At 38.0% G+C, this 21,551-nt stretch overlaps 1 protein-coding gene across 3 annotated transcripts in view; it reads right to left on the minus strand.

Moving 5' to 3' along the window:
• The window catches only part of LOC148835383 (MICOS complex subunit mic25a-like), a 150,865-nt gene that overhangs the window by 108,808 nt on the left and 20,506 nt on the right, over positions 1-21,551 (minus strand). For all 3 annotated transcript variants that reach the window (XM_088915662.1, XM_088915659.1, XM_088915661.1), the window contains exon 5: positions 3,969-4,052. In XM_088915662.1, the coding sequence (XP_088771788.1) occupies positions 3,969-4,052 (84 nt within the window). The remainder of the gene's footprint in view (positions 1-3,968; positions 4,053-21,551) is intronic.

The following is a 21,551-nucleotide window of genomic DNA, read 5'->3' on the forward strand; positions in this document are numbered from 1 at the left end:
TTACTTAACTTAAATTGGCTTATAATTATTTAGCAATTTACATCAGTATCATGCTTATTAACCTACAAGGAAAAAATACAGTACGTAGTCAAATTAACAGATATGAGCAATATTTAGAACCAAGAGGCATTTTTTATTGGTTTTAGATTTCCATCAGATTACATTCAAAGCACAAGCCTAGGCAAGAAACACATTAATACTACATTGTGGGAAGTCAAGAAAGCTAAAGAGGTTCTTAATGAGTAAAACATTTTAGCACAGTAAAATCAAGCTGTAGTTGATCTGGAATAAGGATATTTTAAGACAGTGCAAGAAGCTAAACAGCAGGTATTATAATACAAAATATTACTACATCTCATGTTGTCCAGCAAAAATAAAAATATTTGCATTGACGTGTGTTTTTCACAAACTATTTTTGTGAGATAGTTCTGTATATTTTACTCTGCTGGTAGAATTTATCACCAATATCATTTAACCCACCTAAGAGCTCATGATGACCGTTTTTTGTAGGATCTCTGAATTCTCTTCAATCATAATGCCTCATTATGAATGGTGCAATCAGAATGCCCACTGATTTGATCTAAACTCCATCACCGCAAAAAATTATTTGGTAATTAATGTACAGAATCTGTAATATTTATATCAATGTATTTTATTTTGAATCCCCTCTTGTTGCAAAACTGAAACCGGAAAATCTTCAGGTAGCAGGTTTTGAAGAGAGGTTTAAAATAAGGTTTTACGTAAATCCTTTATTCTTTAAAACCACAGAAAACAATCTTTCCTTGAAGCACAATAGCTAGATTGAGAGGATGTCAAAAGGTCACTCTTACAGCTTCCCTGGCAGCGTCTCAAGTGATGATAGAAGAACACGGAAAGGGTTAAACAGAATTAATTGGCTAAAACACCTTACACATGTAACCCACATGTTGGTGGCTTCCTGCTCATCACTGATACAACAATTAATAGTCAGGAGGTCCAGCCGAGGCTTCAGGGCACCAAGCTGGAGAACCATGATATGAACTCTGGAAATGGCTAACTTGGGGAGAAAAGGAATGAAAGGAGATGAATCATGTGCTCAATCAATGCACCGCATATCATTAAAAATAAAACAACAGCCAGAGAGCTCTGCCTTTGCCAGCTGTTGGAAATGACTCAAAAGGAACAAAACTGACTTGACAGGGACACACAAAATCAATTTATTCCACTCAGGTGGAAATGGAAGCAGATAAGCTATTGTGGATTAGCATTCCCGCACACAGAGCTCTTACTCGGGATGCGGCTGGCTGGCAGGGCAGGGTGAGGCATGAAACAGCTGAGCTGCTCGGCACACAGGCCCAGGCATCTTAACATTCACCTGAGGTCCGACCTGAGGGGCATTAATGAGACAGAGGTGTCGGAGCTGCTTTTATCCCTGTTCAGAAATGAACAGCATCTATAAAAGGTTGTATATCAGTGTCGCCACAGTTCTTAAATTTATTTGTTAAAATCTCCATTCATCATCATCATCATCATCCAGATTTCCATTAAGTGTACAATTCATGTAGACAAACATCTCAGTATGCTTTGTTAAACAGATAAATATACAGACAGTAAGCAAGAAACAAAGATATGCTTCATGTAGCCTGTTTGAATCGGTACAGTGCTTTCTCATTAAGATCTATAGGTTACATTTAGGTTTGAAGTAAGATTATAATAATCTGCTGAACAGTTTAGGAGAGTGAGCAGTGAATGCCTGTGTACTGTACCTCCTGGACGTGCATACTAGAAGGAACCTCAAGGAGACTTGAGAACCTAAGGATGCCAGAGAGAACACAGGGACCGAGGAATTGAGCTATGGAGAACAGGACCTTTGTCGTGAAAACATCTGTAGGCTAAGATTACTACAATAAAATATAACAGCATGTGAACCGTGGGTCCTGTGTCAACCAGTAAGTGTGGAGATATTGTTCTCCTGCTTGGGGCATCTTGCCCTGGAATCTGAACTCCATACCTTAAAAATAGTGTATTACTTTTCAGCCATTGGAATAATAAAGTTTACATACATAGGTCAGAATATCAGAGGCAGCCACCATGGTGAGCACTGTTGAGCAGGTCATAAAGGGGCCATCTTAAACAAGATGTAGATTCTCTTTCAATTAAAAAAAAAAGCACTTGAGCAAAAAAAAAAGGCTTTATCCGTAGTGATGGAACAAGACGGTATGCTGCACTGCTTTCACTTAAAAATCGCTCAGTGTGCCCGCAAAGGGGAAAGCTATTAAAAACCAGGTCTCTGATCCATTTCGCAGCATTGGAGATGTCTCAACACTTCTCCCTTTCTGCCTGAATGCAACACAGAGCCCGTTACGAAGGGCAAACAGATTAATAGATCGAATCCTTAACACTGACCTATGGGACTCATTTTTTTTATTCCAACCACTCTATTGCCTATGCCTTAAAAAAAAAAAACAAACAAATTAAATGTCCTCACTGCTAAAATGTTTTGCAAACCTTTATTTTCCCGCTATGCACTCTGACTTTAATGCGCTAACAAAATGTCAAGGACTCCGTAATACGAACTCTGGGTGGAAAACAACACAAAAGAAAAAGCCACACATTCTTTCAAAGCATGAATAAGAGAGAAAAGAGCTGTGAAGTAAGTTTGCCACATCACCTATTACAGATACAATAGATACATGAAGATTGTGAAGTGTGAACCTGCAGTGAGAACAGTCCTTCCAGGCCACACAATTTTTGTTACCTACTGAATTATTGGCCTCGGGAAAGTGTCGGAGGCGTATCTTTATACAATTTTATTATCAAAGAAACTACTTTTTGGTGGGTCACCACGGATTGCTTCCATTTTCACAGCAAATACAGGCAGCTCCAAGAACAGGCACTAACTGCTATTGACTCCAACATTTCAAAGAATACAAAAGTGGATGCTGCATGACAAAAGGGACATAATAAAAGGCAATTTTAAAGAAAACCTCCAATTGTGTATCTGCAGCGCCAAAAAAAAAAAGAAGCAATTTTGCGTTTTAGAAAACGTCCATTGCTGAAAAAGGAATCTGAACAAAAAGCGACAACAAAAAGAAAATCACCACTTGATCAAAAGAAAATACCTCAAGAGTTGTTCTCCTACTTTAACTCCATTTGCGTGGTCGTTATTAAGAATAATAATACAAATCTTTAGTTTCTACAGTGCCTTTTAAGACATGGAATCTCAGGACATTTTACCTCCAAAATAAAGCAAAATTATAAACAATAATAAACTAAAATTTTATAAACAGGATTAAAAGTTTATGTAGACAAGAAAGTTAATGTAAAACACGATATAAAAGTGCTGACTGAGATTCAAGATCCAACAGTCTCATTTTATTAAGGATAGCTATTGAAAAATGTACTATTGCTGAATTTGTCATTATCTTTAATCTTTTAGTTTTTAATTGACAACAACGTAAAACATTATTGAATGTATAATCTTTACATGTTACACTGATGTTTATTGCTAAAATATCTGCAAATATTTATTTTTTGAAAATGTGGTCTAGTTACAAAATAATAAAATCAACCTAGTATGAAAGTTCTATTCTATCCTATTCAATTCAAAATTGTGCACTCAGACAAATACCCAAGTTTCTGGTATTTAACAGACGTGTAACAGATGCAGTCATTAAGACAAATCAATTCTGATATTAAAGAAAGTCTCCCATCTTTTTCCATTGTCTGTAGTGTTGTCTATACTGGTTGGAACTTTTACTTTCTGCAGGACTCTTTCTGATGTATTAATAACCACTATAGATGGATATAAATAAGATATATTACATATAGAGATGATAACGTTATATGGTAATACTACAGGTTCAGGACAGACCCCCTTGTTCCAGGCTTACAGTAATAAAAACTAGGCCAGTCAAACTAGCCTCCGCTTATGGACGGTAGCCCTTGCTACTTTGTTTGAAGCAAGCCCCAGCTGTGGAGGCCCTTACCTTCTTTTCGAGGTGTGCTAGCTGCTCCTTATAAAAAGTGTCCAGCAGTTTCAGCTCTGCTTCTTTCCTCTCCAGCTGCTTTGCCTATAAAAGAGAAAACAGATCAGGCTTCAACTGAAGAGATCAGGCAGCAGTCTTAAAATAAACAAAAAAAAAAAGCTCAGTGTGAAACCTTTTTCTTTCCGACAGGTTGTGCTTGATTTTCATCTCTCCAGTTTTCAAGCTGGGAGCAGGCCTTAGCAATCATTTAAAGAAAGAACTTATCAGAGAGGGCGCAGCCTTATAGACCTACTAGAAAATAATTTGCTTGCTGCATTACCAATCGGGACATCTCAGCTTCCTGACACATAGTGATACTGCAGAGGGTGAAGTGCTTTAATTCTGATATCTAGGTGAGACTATCAGCTTGAGAAAAAGGTAACTAGTAATAGCCTTCCAATGTGCAAATGGAAAAACAAGGAGATGAGATTGAGAAATAAGAAGCAACTCTTAGAAGGCAATATAAAAACAAAAAGATAAGCCAAGATACATCTTTGACTTGAATGTACAAGCTGCACAAAAACCTTTAAATCAAACGAAAGACGTTTGGCCGAGCAGATTGTGCTATATCGAAGAAGGGGGAAATAAAATGGGTGTCTCCAACATTCTGGCTAAATTTCTATTTAGTCGGCCTAGGACGCAACTTGGCATAGAACAGCCCAACTGTGGATCCTGCATCTGGAATTATTGGGAAGTTTGCTGTGCCTTTAATGTGCCAGAGCCAACTGTGTTTCTATCCTGATGCTGAATGAGAATCTTGTACCACACATTTCTTTCATTCACCACAACCTTGTGTAGGTGTAGCAAGAAAGCCTTTACTTGTTGTTCTCACTACCTCAAACGTGCTGCCTCCAGCAAAAAGCATACTGAAAGCCGTCCCTGCACTGTCGCCGCATTCATAATCCCAAAGTGAGAAGACACTGCCAAAGTGACTCAAAGATCGTATGAAAAAAAAGGGTTTAGGACGAAGCAGTAAAGGCACGCAGGCTAAATTCTGTGATCCAGGTGGCATGCATTCACGCCTGGGTCATGTCACTGCCAACAATGACCAGGTTCTTCCTACCTGGTGGTATACAATCAGCTGATGCTATTTTGAAGTCTTGAAATGATGTCAGTGAAAGATGCACTGTACCTCCAATAGGCATTAACTCTTGTCAGGCACAGTAGAGCCCGCAACATGACAAATGGCTGTACTGTAAGTCAGGCATTTAAACACAGCTTTCGTCATTGGTGTTGCTAAAACTATTCAGTCACTGCCATGAGTTATGTTCAAAACCAAAATAACTGTGCTGCCTGTTCAAATCATGTGAACTTCTTTTCCTGAAACACCTTTACCACCTTGGCTGATAAATATCCAACTACAGTTACAGTGTTCCTTAACTTAGGAATTCTTTAACTTAGGATGGACTGCAGCAGCTCAGCACTATGGACAACTATACAATCCAATAAATGCCTCCAAATGTAACTTGTTAACACTGCATTACTCTGCGATACTGTTTGTTGCAAGCACCCAGCCATTAGCCTAGATGCTAGGCAGTAGCAGTGAAAAATTACATTAAATTAGATTGCCTATTGGTGCCTACTGACACACGCAAAAATTTCTCTTAGCTGTCACCTACACCAAATTAGCACACTATAATGAATATACTTAACTGTACAGTATTATATGTGAGTAGCTGGGGACCTTTACTAATTGTTGTTGTGTTCTCTGTCAAACAGTTTAGAGGAACCTACTATTTTGTTGTAACATTCTATATTAAAAAGAATTGTAGAAAATAATGATAATCACCAATGACACAAACCTAGAATTTCATTGTTCGTTAAAACACTATATAAACCCAGAGCACAAATGGTTTGGCAGGAATGGTTTTGGAGCTTTTGACACTTGTTTTCCTTAATGTGACTGAATACCATGCGTAGAGCTGTAGAGCTCAAAAGCCTTGATTGTCTAGATCTTGAAATGTTAATTTGTCGACCACTTCTATGCATCTTCTTAAAAATCAAATCTTTCGAAGAGCTAGGATTCTCTTCGTCCAGCCAGATGATGGTTAGTGGAGGGTGGACACAGTCCTCTGGTACTTGGAGTTCACATAACTAACATACAATGAGATGCGCACTATGCACAATGTTGTAGCTGGCACAGGCAATAATCGGAAAGAAACCATAACGGAAAAGCAGAAAGCTCAACTCACTGTCTTCAAAAAGCTTCACCCTCTGTCTGCTTGATAGATTAATCAGACACAGCAGACTGAATGAGCAAATCTTCAATTACACACCTTCTCCACCTGCTTCAGGCACAGCAATAAATCAGCCATTCAAAGCTGTTTGTTTGTTTGGTTTTGTTTAAGAAATGCTTCAAGTAGGTAGGACAATGCAGTTGTGCAAAGAAGCTAAATGCTTTTTAAAACAAAAAAAAAAATAAATAAAAATAGTAACCTTCCAGGGAAAGCATCACAGGTATTTATGACAAGCATGAATGAGATCAACCCATTTCTGCTGCAATGTAGACAAATAATTTTGTTCTGCATTCTTTGTGGGCCTTACAGATTTCATGGGCAGATGGATCTCACATTAAACTGACCTGTACCAAATCACATACATATAATATCCTATGCATATGTCATGGTCTTTGATGTGCAATGAAAATCACTGCATGATTGTTACTCCTAGTCTTGTTTTCAAAATGTGGCAGTGTTGTAATGTAAATAATTAGGAACTTGTTCAGCATTTGAGCTGTAAAAATAATAGAAAAGCATGCATGCATACATCCATCTATCTGCTACCCACTTTTGACAACAGGTCAGAAAAAAGTCCCATTGTTTGTCTGTATTGGTCATTTTGGTTTAATTTAAATTTACAAGATAAAGAGGCAAAACTCTAGGGAGGAAAAGTATAATGAACTGGAAAAAAATTATGAACCCAGAACTCTTGCTTTGCGTTCATTGATCTTGTTTTCCAATTCATGCATTTTGCCTTTTACTGCTGAACTGTCTGACTGGATCACTGGAAAGTCAGAAAAACACTCCACAGAAAGATATCAGAAACAGCCGCAGGATAATTGCTATGAACAGAGCTGATCTCATATTCTGTTTGAAGTAAATGATCTGCTGGTGTTGTAATGTGTGACGATCCCTAAACATGAGAAGAAACAAGGAAGAGCTCTGTGCAGAAGAGAAAAACTAGTACTATGGAAGACAGGCAAGCAGCAAGCAATTCATGGTTCTGTTTATAATTAAACAGAGTTTACACATACAAGTAGTTCGACACATACTGTAGTGAGAAATAAAAAAAGGACTGTCTACTCATATACTATATCGCAGCAGTACTTCAAAGACCAAACCCAGATTTTCAGAGGATGCAATAACAAACACCTATTGCTTGTATTTACAAATACAAGTTATGGCTTTGTTTCCTGTGCATAAATTTACGATTTACAATGCCACTTCCATATGACCTTGTACAAATTATTTTCAAGGGTTCATGTGACCCATACATAGATATGCATACCTTCTGAAAAAATAATGATATTTTTGTACATTTTCCATTAGCAAGATCACTAGACACCAGACTTATTATTAGGGCAGGATACTTATCTATAGTAGGTAAACTCAATTATAATCTACACTTTGTGGCAGTGGTATGCCTTCACAACTCGTAAATAATACTGATCACTTTGTAAATGTGCTAAAAGACCTCCTTGGAAACCATGCAAAGCACATTCGGTGATTAAACTATCCATTGTGTGCGGCTTCCAAAATCACAGAAGGGGTCCTCCCTTGTACGCTACCCCTGAAGCAGCCTATCACAACATCCCCAACTGGTAGTAAGACTTTAGTTTATGCCACTCAATTCATACTGCCATGATGGTTAAGCAGTTGAGTACCAAATCAGTTATTAGTCAACTGGTTGTGATTTGAGCATGTATATAATAGATGGAACTTTTTTGGTGACTGAACTATAAGAAATCTTAATGTGTTAGGTGAGCCATTGTGAAATGTCCAGTCATGCACTTGGGTGATAAAACTACTAAGAGTCCCTTAACGAACTGGCAATGCCAAAATTTACTTACATGAAAGCTTACAAGCTGCCTTTTCTTTTTGCTACGTAACATGCAGACTGACAGTCTAGTAAATGTACGTATTGGTACATATTGGGCAATTAGATTCGGTAGAGATTAGACAATGCTATTCACAGAATGAATAAGAGGCTCCAGGAAGTGGCTTTGCTGGAGTATTTTTCTTCATAGATCAGTCGAACATAGTGAAGAAGGATTAATGTCAGGTGCTGCTCTGATCTTCCTTCCATTGCAGGAGCACATAGGCAATGCAAATTGGGGCACCATGTTCCACATTTTGCTGGTATCGTATTACTGCCCACTTCTAACAAATGCACACTGGCACAGACAGGCAGAAGTACCTTTTGGAACATCTTACTCTATAGTAAAGGCAATAAATTGTAGTTCTTTTCCCTGAACAACAGGTGAGACTGTGCAGGTGCTCATATGGTATCTTACATGCTGGAGTCATTGCACCTCAATCGTGCAATGACCCAGCCAACCACTAGAAAAGGAGTCCAACTGAACATGCTATCCTTGAATAGTACCTACTGTATAGAAACAGTGCCAGCGAATGCTATTCCTTAGTGGTTCCCAATGGGCTTCAGCAAGTTCAATGCTTCGCAACTAGAACCCTAATCAAATTTAAGACTGTGAGCATATCATTCCTGTTTTCACAGCTTTGCAGTGGCTGGCACTAAAATTTAAAATTGATTTAAAAATAATTTTATCAACGTTTTTTGTATTCACTATCGTATTAAGTATGATGCTTAACACAATGAACCACACTATGGATGAAAGGTCTTTCAACAGTTTAGATACACAGTTAACTTCCAGAATGTCCTAACTTGTGCCTTTACATGGGACCATCACTTGTTCTATACATGGGGTGTTTGTCCATTACTAAAATATATAGGCCAGTATGAAGTCATTTTAAGCCTCAAACCATTCTAAAGCAGGTTATGTACATTAGACAACTCAAAAATCTAATGATTTAATGAATTTACATTTAGCACTGATCTAGCGTACAAAGTACAAAGGCAAAGCAAAACAAGAAAAAAAATAATTCAAGACTTTTTAAAGTCAATGCAAAAGGAAGCAAACGGACGCAAAAAATTTAATCAATATTAATAATGGAACAAAAGAGACATGAACACACATATAGTGAGACACTGAAGAGAATAAGCTGATATATTCCACCTGAAAGGGAACTTTGGCTGTTCTAGTCCAAACAAACACAGTTTTGCTTTTATTGAATTTAAAAGATTATAAATCTTCATGATGTTGATCAATCATTCAGAACTAATTGTTCTAGTAAAGCTTTATCTCATGGGGCAGATGAGTTTTAAAAAGCTTCCACAAATTATACCCCTGCTCCATACAGTGCAATCAGTCCCATACTTAAGCTCCTGCCTGTTGACAAAGAGAATAACTTCAGCCGGCACACAGATGATATGTAATTTTCTAGCTGAATACCCTTAAAACATAGCAATGGAGATGGTATATGCATGCTCAGATTCTGTTTTTAATGCACAATGAGAACATGGCATTTAAATAAAAAAAGAAAGTAAGATTAACAGCAAATACACACTGCTTACCCAGGCATCCAATTCTGCAGGCTGAGAAGAGTAAAGAAAGAAAATGTATAAAAAAGTGATTAATTGAGCCTGGCTTCTAATATAGGTTAGAGTACAGTACTGATTTGGTCATGTTAAAATAAGGGGTATAAATAATACAAAAACAAGGAGCTATTCTTCATCGTTAAAAAGACAGCATTCCCATTTTTTGCTTAATAAACAGAGAGCTATAATTTAATCTCCCATAGAGCACTCACCAAGCAAGGAATCCGCTGCAGTTCTCATTATTGATGGTCAAACTGCAAATTCACTTTTAAAATATGAATCATTTAGTGTGAAACAAACATATTGAGTGCATGCAACGTGAGGCCAGAATTTTTATTTATTATTTTTATTTCAAGTGCTATAGAGACCTGAAAAGGGGGAATGTTTAAAACTCTGCCCCTATTGCAGCACAATACAAAATGAGCATTTTTTGAAGTAATCCTTACTATTTTTTAAAAAAATGGGTGCATAATTTGCGGCATTCAAAAATATTCCCCAGTTGTTTTTAAAAGTGCAGCAGCACTGGAAATGAAACACCACAGCCGTCTGAGGAAGGCCAGCACTGCAATGTCACCTTGTAATCAAAGCTTATTCAGCGACGCAAAGCCACTTTTAGCCCAGTCCTTTATGCACAGTCAGCAATGCGGATCGAGTAACACAGACTCCAGTCACCTGAAAGAAAACTCAAGGTCCAGCAGTGGCACAAAAGAACCATTAACAGGTGTTCAAGAGACCGCAAAGACAGATTTACTAAGCCTAGTACCATGCAAAGAAAAGACTTCTACATATCGTTTTCCACTTCAGTGTTGCACTGATATTCACATTGCATCTTACAGTAAGGCACCCACAGGGCTCGTGGCACCAGGCTACAGAGCATTTCTGACCAAAGTCTGTGAGAATATAATTAATAATTGCGTACACTTATATAGCGCTTTTCTGGACACTCCACTCAAAGTGCTTTACAGGTAATGGGGACTCCCCTCCACCACCACCAATGTGCAGCATCTACTTGGATGATGCGACGGCAGGCATAGTGCGCCAGAACGCTCACCACACATCAGCTATCAGTGGGGAGGAGAGCAGAGTAATGAAGCCAATTCATAGATGGGGATTATTAGGAGGCCATGATTGGTAAGGGCAATGGGAAATTTGGCCAGGACACCGGGTTACATTTCTACTCTTTTTGAGAAACACCCTGGCATTTTTAATGACCACAGGGAGTCAGGACCTCGGTTTTACATCTCATCTGAAGGACGGCACCTTCTTTACAGCATAGTGTCCCCACCACTACACTAGGGCATTAGGACCCACACAGACCCTAGGGTGAGCGCCTCCTGCTGGCCCCACTAACACCTCTTCCAGCAGCAACGTTAGTTCTTCCCAGGAGGTCTCCCATCCAGGTACTGACCAGGCTCACACCTGCTGTGAGGCTGTCAGATATGAGGTGCAGGGTGACATGCTGCTGGCCATAACATGGAATATGGAAAAAGGTGAAGTGTAGGCTTAATAAAAAAAGAAGTGTGTGCCTATGACATGCCCACAATGATACAAAACTGCAGTGTAATTAAATAGTACATTTCCAAAAGCATCTAATGGTCTTGAGGAAACTGCAAAGATAAGTTTTAAAATGAGTTGTTATTTTGCAATGTCTGAATCAAACCTCTTTAAAGGGTGGCTGTTCTCATTTGACAATACGAAATGCTTTCAAAAGTGAATTTAAACCCAGCATTCCTTATCTTCAAAGAACTTGTGCACATAGCATTTGTGAGACACTTCAAACTGAATTTTAACTTCCTGCAATCAAAGGCAATTCTTAATCCCTTTTCTAAAAGGTACTTATTTATAAACAATTTGTTTTGTTTTTTTCCCCGAGTGGAAGTTGGCTCACCAGAATGCTCCCAACAAAACTGATGCAAACAGATGAGCACATTCTGCATTTTAGTGGTGCTCCAGAAGAATAATGAGACATTTAAAAAATACCGTACCTGCAAAATGTATGGCAAATCTATAAAGATAAGGAAGGGCCCATTTACTGACTGAGGCAGGATAATAAGGCAGTTACACCAAATGCCATCTGTTTAACCTCTCCATCCTTCTTTGCTTGAAGATGTAACATCATTTACATTTCATTTTCACTACCTCATCGTTGTTCTTGCTTCATTAGGCCTATCTCCCTTGAAGACGAGCAGCCAGGAAAAAGAAAAACACAGTAATTCTAGCCCTGCTCCCGATGAGCAGAAAATCTGAGCTATTTCAAATAAGAATACAACTTGAAAAGAATCACCATTAGTCACGACAATTCATATCTTTGCAATATGTAATATTATCCTGGCCCCAACCAGTATGATCATGAAAAAAATGACACCCATGCAATGTACTGAGAATTCTTTTCCTGAGGCCTGGGACCTCATTAGTAAATGTTGTGACCCGAAAGCCAGTTTCTCAACAAGCTTCTGCACATATTCACAAGTGGCACATCTGTGAGCTGTAGCTGTCCTAGAAGACCATTAGTAATCAAACTACATTTTCTCTTATGAGCAGACTCTTGTTGTGCGTGGGGTCCCAATCATAATCAGATGATTGATGTTTCGTGAACAGAGATCAAATAGGACCCACGCGCACTGAAAAGGCTAAGACCAAGCTTAAACCTCTACATCTTTCAGATTTTCCCTGCAGGCAATGTGCAGCCAAGCCCAAACTAAATAACATCAATAAGAAAGAGCTTACTTTGTCAGTTTTCCTAAGAAATTAATCTGCTCCTGGTTGTCCCGTATTGCTCTAGCTTAGCAAACACGCACACTAAATGGGTTTAGGCAGAAAGTGAAATAATTAAAGGTATTTTTTGGGACTAAATGCCCAGCTAAAGTGAGTAATTGCTTCAATAACAAGGGCGTGAGGCTGTGTCTGGAAGTAATGCAAAAAGACGTCTAACCATTCAAGGCCAAAAAGAAGGGAAACTCTTTCTCCACAAATCAATTATGCAAATGAAAAATTTAAATAACTCCCGCAGATGAGCTTGCTGGGGGCTGGTTTTACATTTGGCGTGTGTATGGGGGGGGGGGGAAGGCTGGCGTTCCGGCCAACTCGAACTAATTTATGGTTAACACTTTGCCTCTTCTGGGAAAGTGGAGGGATTCGTTTTTGTTGTTAAAAACAGGTTAATTGTTTACCTATTCACGCAGCAAATTGTAAATTAAACGTTTGCAGTTTGCACCGGGTGCTGTAATCACAATTTAAAAAGGCAAATTAATCATGTGTACTCAGGTTTTGCACGCTGGCAAGATTTGTATGTACTGTATGTAACACAGTAAAGTGCAGGCTCTAAACTACAGATTCTACTTGCTTATTGAATTAAACAGTCCATATGCATCATAAGGCTGAAAGACTTAAAAACTGCAGACTGACTTGCCATCCAAACTTTGCGCCTGATCTTCTCCCGGCTTCCATGGATTTCTCTAAAATGCATTTCTCCTGCCGAGTGTTGTTGTAGATTTGTTATGCTCTCTGTATTTATTTCTTCAATGTGTTTATTTTGTACACAGCTCCAAGCTATGCAATGAATTAGCAGTTAATAATCAAACTGATTACCCTAACAGCAAGCTGTCTGAGGAGGGGGGAAATAGGCCAGTGGCTTCCTTCTCATTCCGTATGATTAACGATTTCACGATGATGAATCTCTGGTAGAATTAATTAAAAGGTTTTTTTTTCCAGAAAACACCAAAAAAAACAACTATGAAGAAAGGAATTAAGACATAATGTGGATCTTATTTGAAACATTTCAAACTTGCACCAAACAGGACGCTTAAAATAAAAAGTCAAATGACAAACTGATTTAGAAATTGAGTTCCTGCTGCCTTTAGAGGGGAATATAATGGGTTTTTACTACTCTCGGCCTCAAGCCTCAACTCTGAAAACAGTGGTGTGAAAAAGTAAGTATACCCCATGAAAAGGTTTGTCTTTTTTTACATTTTTGGGCAAAAGGATATTTGATCATCATTTCAACAATACTGATAGATAAAGGTGATCTAATTAAAAAAATAACATTTTGCACTCATTTGTAATATTTAAATCAACAGAAATGCAATTTCCTTGTATGGAAAAAAGTTAATACACCCCTACCTTTATCATTGCATCAAATGCCTAAAATTAAGAATCAGGTGCACCAAAACAGGTGCAAGAGATTAGAACATCATTAGAGAGTAACTTGGAGGGCACTGCTTTATATAAACATCAGAAACCACCTGTGGTCTGCTTTGCCTATGAGTTTGTAAAGGGTTTTAAAGCTACTGTATTTCCAAGCAATTTGTAGTCAATCACTCCGTTGTCCGAAATTCATCTACAAATGGAGAAAATTTCAAACCACTGGCAATTTATCCAGGCCAGATCGTCCCACCAAATTCGGCCCAAGAGCTGACCGAAAGATGCTGCAGGAAGTCTCCAAGAACCCCAGGGTAACATCAAGGGATTTACAGGCAAGTCTTGCCTCAGTTAATGTCAAAGTGCATGAGTCAACCATCCGAAAGAGACTGCACAACTTTGCCTTACATTTGAGGTAAAGAAGGAAGAAGCCCCTGCTCTCAAAAAAGAATATAGATGCACGACTGAAGTGTGCCAGACAACACCTAGGTGAAGATCAGGACTATTGGAACAATGCGCTCTGGACGGATGAGACAAAGGTAGAGCTGTTTGGCCACAATGCCAGACAAAAAACTGCCTTTGACCAAAAGAACCTCATACCAACTGTAAAGCATGGTAGTGAAAGCATTACGATATGGGGCTGCTTTTCTGCCTTAGTGCCTGGCCAGGTTGCCATCATAGAGTCAACCATGAGTTCCACATTGTACCAGAGAGTACTTGAGGAGCTGGACCTTGCAACAAGACAATGACCCAGAACACTCAAGCATATCCATGAAAGAATGACTCAAAAAGAATAAATGGAGGGTTATGGAACGGCCAAGTCAAAGCCCGGATCTTAACCCCATAGAAATGCTGTGGGGGGACTTGAAGCAGGTAGGACATGCAAGAAAGCCCTCAAACATCACACAGTTGAAGGAGTTGTAAGGAGGAGTGGGCAAAAAGTTCTCCAAGTCTATATAGGAGACTGATAGACAATTACAAGAGACACCTACAAGAAGTGATTTCTGCCAAAGGGGGCAACACCAGCTATTGAAGCTAGGGAGTGTACTTATTTGTTCCATAGCAGACAATTGCATTTCTGACTTTTTTTGTTGAATAAATGATTGCAAAGAATAATTTTCATTGTTATTTGTTAAATTAGATCACCTTTATCTATCAATATTGTTGAAATGAAGATCAAATATTCATACATGCAAATATGTTGAAAAACACACACCTTTTAATGGGGTGTACTTACTTTTTCACAGCACTGTAAAATGCAGACTCTGAGTTAACCAAACATAATTGTCCTGTCATCATTATTAGAAATGAGAATACTGCTAACATATCCTGTCATAACTGTAGTATAATTAAAGGAAATGTATTTGAAATGCCTTTAAATGTTTTGCTGAGAAATGCAAATATGTGATAACTGTAAACCTAATCATCACATAGTTAACACACAAGAATGGAGGCCACTATATGACTGCATTGTGTTTTATCAAATAAAAGCATCACTCTCTGGAACATAAAAAGAGAGATAATAATAGCCTCTTCCTAGCAATAAATCAAAACAAATCACTGTAAAAATGCGAATTAATGTTAAGAAGTTTGTTTTAAAAATGGTACCGATGCTTTAAATGAGCTTTTAACAGCAATCTGAGAGTGAAATGGTGGTTATTTCCATCAGAGCAACACATCATTAATGGATATTAAAACAAAAACAATCACACTTCATTTACTTGGTTTACTGCAACAATGTTATTACTCTACATTACATTTCTTCGCTGAAAGTTAATTACCAGTAAATGGAACTAAAAGTCATTTTAAATCTCTTTTTTCATGCCATGGGTGAATACAAAGTTAGCTAACTTTACCACTCACAGAACACGTGATAAACAAAACATCTCATATGAAGGCATACCAAAAACAGGTGACTTGCAAATTAGAGGTGTAGTTCTGCTTCTCTTAAGAAATAAAGCATATAAAGTACAGCATGAATGCGTCTTACAGTGCTTTTCCAATTTTTACAATCAAGTCAATACCAAGGAAACAGAAAAAAATAAATACCCAATCTAAGAAAAGTGAAAGCTAAACTCAACAGAACACCATCATCCCATCAAGACTCCTATTTGAAAAAAATGTTCAACTCAAACAGATGGAAATGGTTTTACTACCATGAAGCCTTATGAAGATACAACAAGGGGGAAAAAATAACTGATTAGACTACAACAAAGACACACAATCTGAAGTTGCACCAAAACTTAGTTGGCGGTCAAATCCCCAAGAAGCATAATTTCAGATTTTAAAAAGAAAACCTTTGTGAGAGTTCAGATTACGAGTATATTTGTGCAAAGGGCACAGGATAAAATCTCAACTGACTGTGCTTATCTTGTCAGCAATTACTAGGACTCCAGCCACTGCATGTGCAAAGAAAGGGGCTTAACAGCTTTGCATGTAAAAAGATGTCAAGTCTGTGATTACAATTACTGATAGCATACAGTTATCTGTGTGGTGTTATTCATTTAACAAGCCAGATTAGTCTTCCCCAGTTTTCTCTGAAATTGGAAACATCTGAAACTCCTGAAAAGTACTACTAGAATCAGAACCCAGTCTTGAGCAGTGTGAGATGATCTGTATTAGGTACTCACTAAATCACAACCGCAAGTAAATGGCAAGGAGGCAGAATTCCATACATTCTGTACATGCACACATCATCCACTGCCTTTAGTATACAGTTTCCTCAAGAATGTTCATAGAAAACATAAATATCTTACCTTTGAAAGAATATGTTTTCCATTTTTACCAAAGTATCAGGTAACCCCTTCATCTGTGTAACTATACTAGAATTGTTGTCCATCTGGGTTTTTCTTTACTTACAGTAGATCTATTTTACTTTATATCAGTAAAGGGCCACAACATGATTGCTCTTTTCTTTCTACTGGGGGTGATTACTGGCATGGAGTTATCACGATGCTGGCTGGGATGACTGACACTCAGAACTGCATGACATTATACTGATTCATCAGCACCTTGTGGGAATTCATGAAAGACACTAATTCATTGGGAAAATGAAGACATTATTTAGACACGTATTAATCAACAGTTAGCATCACCTGATTAAACAATTGGGAAAACAACAAATAAATACGAAACACATAGCATATGCTTTCAAAAGTAAAACATTTTCATTCCTATTTTGAGAGCATCCTAATAATACATCACTTAAAGCTGCTATACATTGCACACTGCCTTATCCAAGTTTTCACCCAAAGGACCCCTAACCATCATTAGACAGCTACAATAAAGCACTAAGGATCTAACTACTGGGTGAATTTCAGGATTTCAAGATAATAGAGCATCCCTTGATGCCAGGTAAGGGTATATACACTAGAAGCTCCTAACAGTAAGCCAACATTTTTAAGGAGCAGAGAGACCAGTCACCCAAACCCACTTCTGCCACCAAGGCAGGCTATGAGCAGATCCTCCATTTAGTAACAATACTCCAAAAAAAGCTAAGAGCACTCTTGTTTAAAATATCGACTAAAAAAGAAGAAATCGGTTTCCAAGTATAACCAAAATCCGGCACTGTGGAGACCGTTAAGGGGGGGCCTTCGTGGGCAAATCCCTTTTTCATAAACCAAACGGTGTCTTTTATTTAAAATCAATGTGCCAAAGAAGCGTCTTCAGGTGTAAGGTATGTTTTCACTCTGCGGCAGGATTTATCTGGGTGGTGTATAGAACTGTAAACAGAAAGAGAATGAGCCAATGGGGGTCCTCACTAGTACAGAAATACAAATGCGCGTGAGAGAGAGAGAGAGTGTATACTTTCTGTTTCTTCAGGGGGGCCTTTAGCTGTTTTTTTTCTTCCACTTGTGTGCTGGCAGGCTCACCCATCAATCCAGCTCCAATACCACGGCTGAGCCCCAGAGCCACATTTTAAATATGCATTTCTTATCAATAATTAACCAGCCATATCATTAGTATGTATCTTATATATCAGTGTAACCTGAAAGTAACTGGCATCTCCTTTGAATTCCCTCGGAAATCAATCTGTCAGCTGCTAAACACCCTAAAGCACTTCAGAATTAACATTTATACAATAATAATTAATATTACAATTATTTGTATTACCAAATGCCTTTTCTTCATTCTAGTATCATTTCTTAATTCAACTCCAGTTTTCAATACAGATGAGATTTCCAATATTTGCTGCTGCTTCGGGTTTTATTTATCTTACTTCTTATAAAAGGCTAATAGGGACATCAGCTGTCCGTCTATGGACTGCTGTTGATTTACTGTCAAAGAAAACAAAGCACCAACAGCCATCTTAACCTGTTTTCTTCAACTGTTTTGACACAAAGTTAAATTTTGATTTTGCTGTGGTGGTCTTCACCCCATACAGCACCCTGATGTGATACAGAAGGTACGGAAGCATACGTACAGTACACTGCATAAGTAACATTTGTTATCTGTCAATATTTATAGATGATTGCACACTAGCACAAGGGAATAGACATACCGATTTCCAAAATGCAGCACCCTGCTCACAGAAATCCATACCAAATCTGCATTTTAAATTGACACTCGACCTGGTCACCTCAAACAGTTGTACAATTGCAGATCTGATGAGCTTGCATGGAGATCCAAAGTGTAACATTCTGTCTATCCAAATAAATCTAGAACTCTGTGCTTTCACTGCCTTCTTTAGGAAGTCTGCAAAGGAGCATGCCTCTGAGATGTCAACGGCCCACAAGAAAGACGCATCTATTCACTGTAATGAGGTGCTCATTCATTAAGCATTAATGTATCATCAACTACAGCGAAACTCCATGCATTCATCTGACATCTCTATATGAAAGAGTAGAACTGGGAAACTGGTGAATTTCTGCACTTAAAATAATGACTAGCTCTCCAAATATGAAAGCTAGAACTATAATTAGCAACAAGGTCAACAGTTTCCACACTGTTATTTGAAAGGAATAAACCAATTTTAATGGATGAGTTGTTTGCATCTGCTATTAGCAGTCATCACTGTCTCTCTTTTATGATAGTGGCTTCTGTTACAGTATTTTGTTTAGTGGGTAGCAGTCACAAACCACATTTGCTATTTTATCTTCAGAAGAAGCCATCTGAAAGAAAGACTTTCATTTATTTTACTTCTGTTCACATTGCTGTATCTATTCAACCTATTTAACAATGCCACCATATACTACACATACCTCTTCCTTTTTATATAAAATAGTAATCTGAAGACAAACTGGATTTTCCAACAGGAATGCATAACATATTTACAGGAATTGAAAATAACAGCAGTAAAACAAACCATGATTAATTTCTTCTGCACAGGAAGTGCAGAAGTTCCAAATGAAGGCTAAGGTCTCTAGAAGTGTATACAATCTTGACACCTTGTCATTTCCAGCTAGGTTTAAAGGTATGATATTGTTTTACAGTATATCACAGCCCTAACAGACAAACACTGACAGAACTTGTCATATTTAACAGATGACTAGAAGGTGGAACAAGAGTCACCAGAGAATTCAGCTACCAACCATCAAGCTTATTTTTAAAAGATTTAATTTTAACCTTGATGGCACTGTGTACAAGTAGGATGATCTGTATTAATTTTAATGCAGTTTGTTTGGCACTTATGAACGTCAAAATACGTCGCTTAGAAAGTCTAAGAAAACACTGCTAACAAGGAGAGCATCATTAATTGCCTTGATCACACATCCACTTCTGAATCACAAACAACACATTATACACATGTACAGTATGCTGAGACACTCCTTGTTAAAATAAGCTCCACCTCATCAGTTTTTCCATTACACATGACTACGCAGTTGACATCACAGCTAGTATCAGACCATCTACAAAGAAGGCCGTGTCGTGCTGCACATGACACGCACACCCAAGAGCCATGCATCAATCTGTTCCTGTCTGCTCCTTTTTGTATCTGCTGCTGTCCTGCATTCATAATATTTCTAACTCACGGCTACTTTCCAATATGTACACAGGTAGTTTCAACACAATACCCAAGTGTGCGGTGTTAAAACTATTATTTTTTAAATAGGAATTCTAATAAAATCAGTATGCTAAAAGAAATGGTATTTGTTGAGCAGGAGACCTGGTATCTGCCACAAGGCTTATGGGAAAATGAAGAAAATGGGTACAGAGCTTAATGAATTTGCCTGATGCAGTTAATTTCACTAGAATACAGAGTTAAAGTTAATATAACTTGAGATGCCAGTCCAGCCTATAGTTTTCGTAAGAGCCTTTGAACCCTAATATAACTATTTTAACAACATATACTGTACACCCACCTTTGATTTATAACTGTACCTGTAGTCCCATTTATCTGCTTTTAAACTGTAGTACGCACATGTACGGTAAGCTCTGTTTGTGAAATGACTCATGAATATGCACAGACCTTTAAGGAACAAGACTGGAATTATTGTATGGGTACAAAAAAGTCTTATGCACACATACAGTACATATTGAACCCCATGCTGTCATCTAGGCTACAATTTTGGCCAATACGCTTTCTGTGCTCAAAGGGCTACTTTATACTGCACAAGGTGTGAAGAAAACAAGTCTTTAATTAATGCTTATATAACAGAATAATCTGAAATTATTACTTATAATTTGGTCAGTGAAAATCACAAACAATCAAGTCCAGGATTAAGTGATGTTTTGAAAAAACAATGTGTACTTATCTGCAATTTTGAAAGTGAAAATGTTTAAGGGCTCAGTAACTTTTTTTGTGAGTAACACTCAAGACTTGAATGTCTTTTACTGGTAAACATAAATGAATTAATAAATACAAGCAGGCAGCCTGCTCCTCCACACTGCTTGCCAACATTTACATTCAAGAAGCAACATCCCACCACTGCATTCAATTTTACACTAAATAGAATTAACTACAGACTGTTTATAACAATCTTCCAAAGATTATCTCCCTTTGTAGTCTAGTGCATCCCAAGAGAATTTTGTTTGGTGACAGGGTTTACTGGCATTTCAAAATATTTTTTTCCAAACGGGAGCTACTCAGACTTTCTGTGCACCTAATACATGTCATCAATACTGAGGAGATGATGCATAAAATTATGTGGGAAGAGGAGACTAACTCTTACTGCCTGTATCACAGAACATGGTGAGAAATAATGTCTTCAGAATACTCCAACATCAGTGAAAAGCACTCAATTTCAATTGACACATAGGCAGATTAAAGGAATCTGTTTTGTTTTATAAGAGGAGGTTACAAGGGGACTTGTTTCATATAACTAAAAGTATAAAATATTGGGCCCAAGATCAACAACGTCATCAACAGGACTCTGGTGAACACCACATGCAGGTACATTCAGAATAGAAAACATGGGACAGTTTTCTTCACAATGGTATCACAAGTGGAAGCAAGTTTGATATAAATTTGATACAAGTGGAACCTACGTGGAAGTTCATTTTAAACAAAGAACAGGAGGCACTGCGTCACACAAAGGACTGAGGGAACAGGGAACAAGCTACCCAACCATGTTGTCGAAGCGACACCCTGGCTTGTTTCAAGAAAGGGCTTATGTACTTTCATATGTATTAGGAACAAGATGAATGAAGTCAATTCCCTGGGATCCCTCCAACAAAAGCCTGATGGAATTGTTGGATCAATGCAGGTGAATGTAGAGGCCTCCTGTCATCTTATGCTCTTATGCTCTCAATCTTTTGCATAAGACACACAGAGGACACACACAACTGGAA

The sequence above is a fragment of the Atractosteus spatula genome, chromosome 5 (genome assembly GCF_055471065.1).
Source record: "Atractosteus spatula isolate fAtrSpa1 chromosome 5, fAtrSpa1.hap1, whole genome shotgun sequence".
Lineage (NCBI taxonomy): Eukaryota > Metazoa > Chordata > Actinopteri > Semionotiformes > Lepisosteidae > Atractosteus > Atractosteus spatula.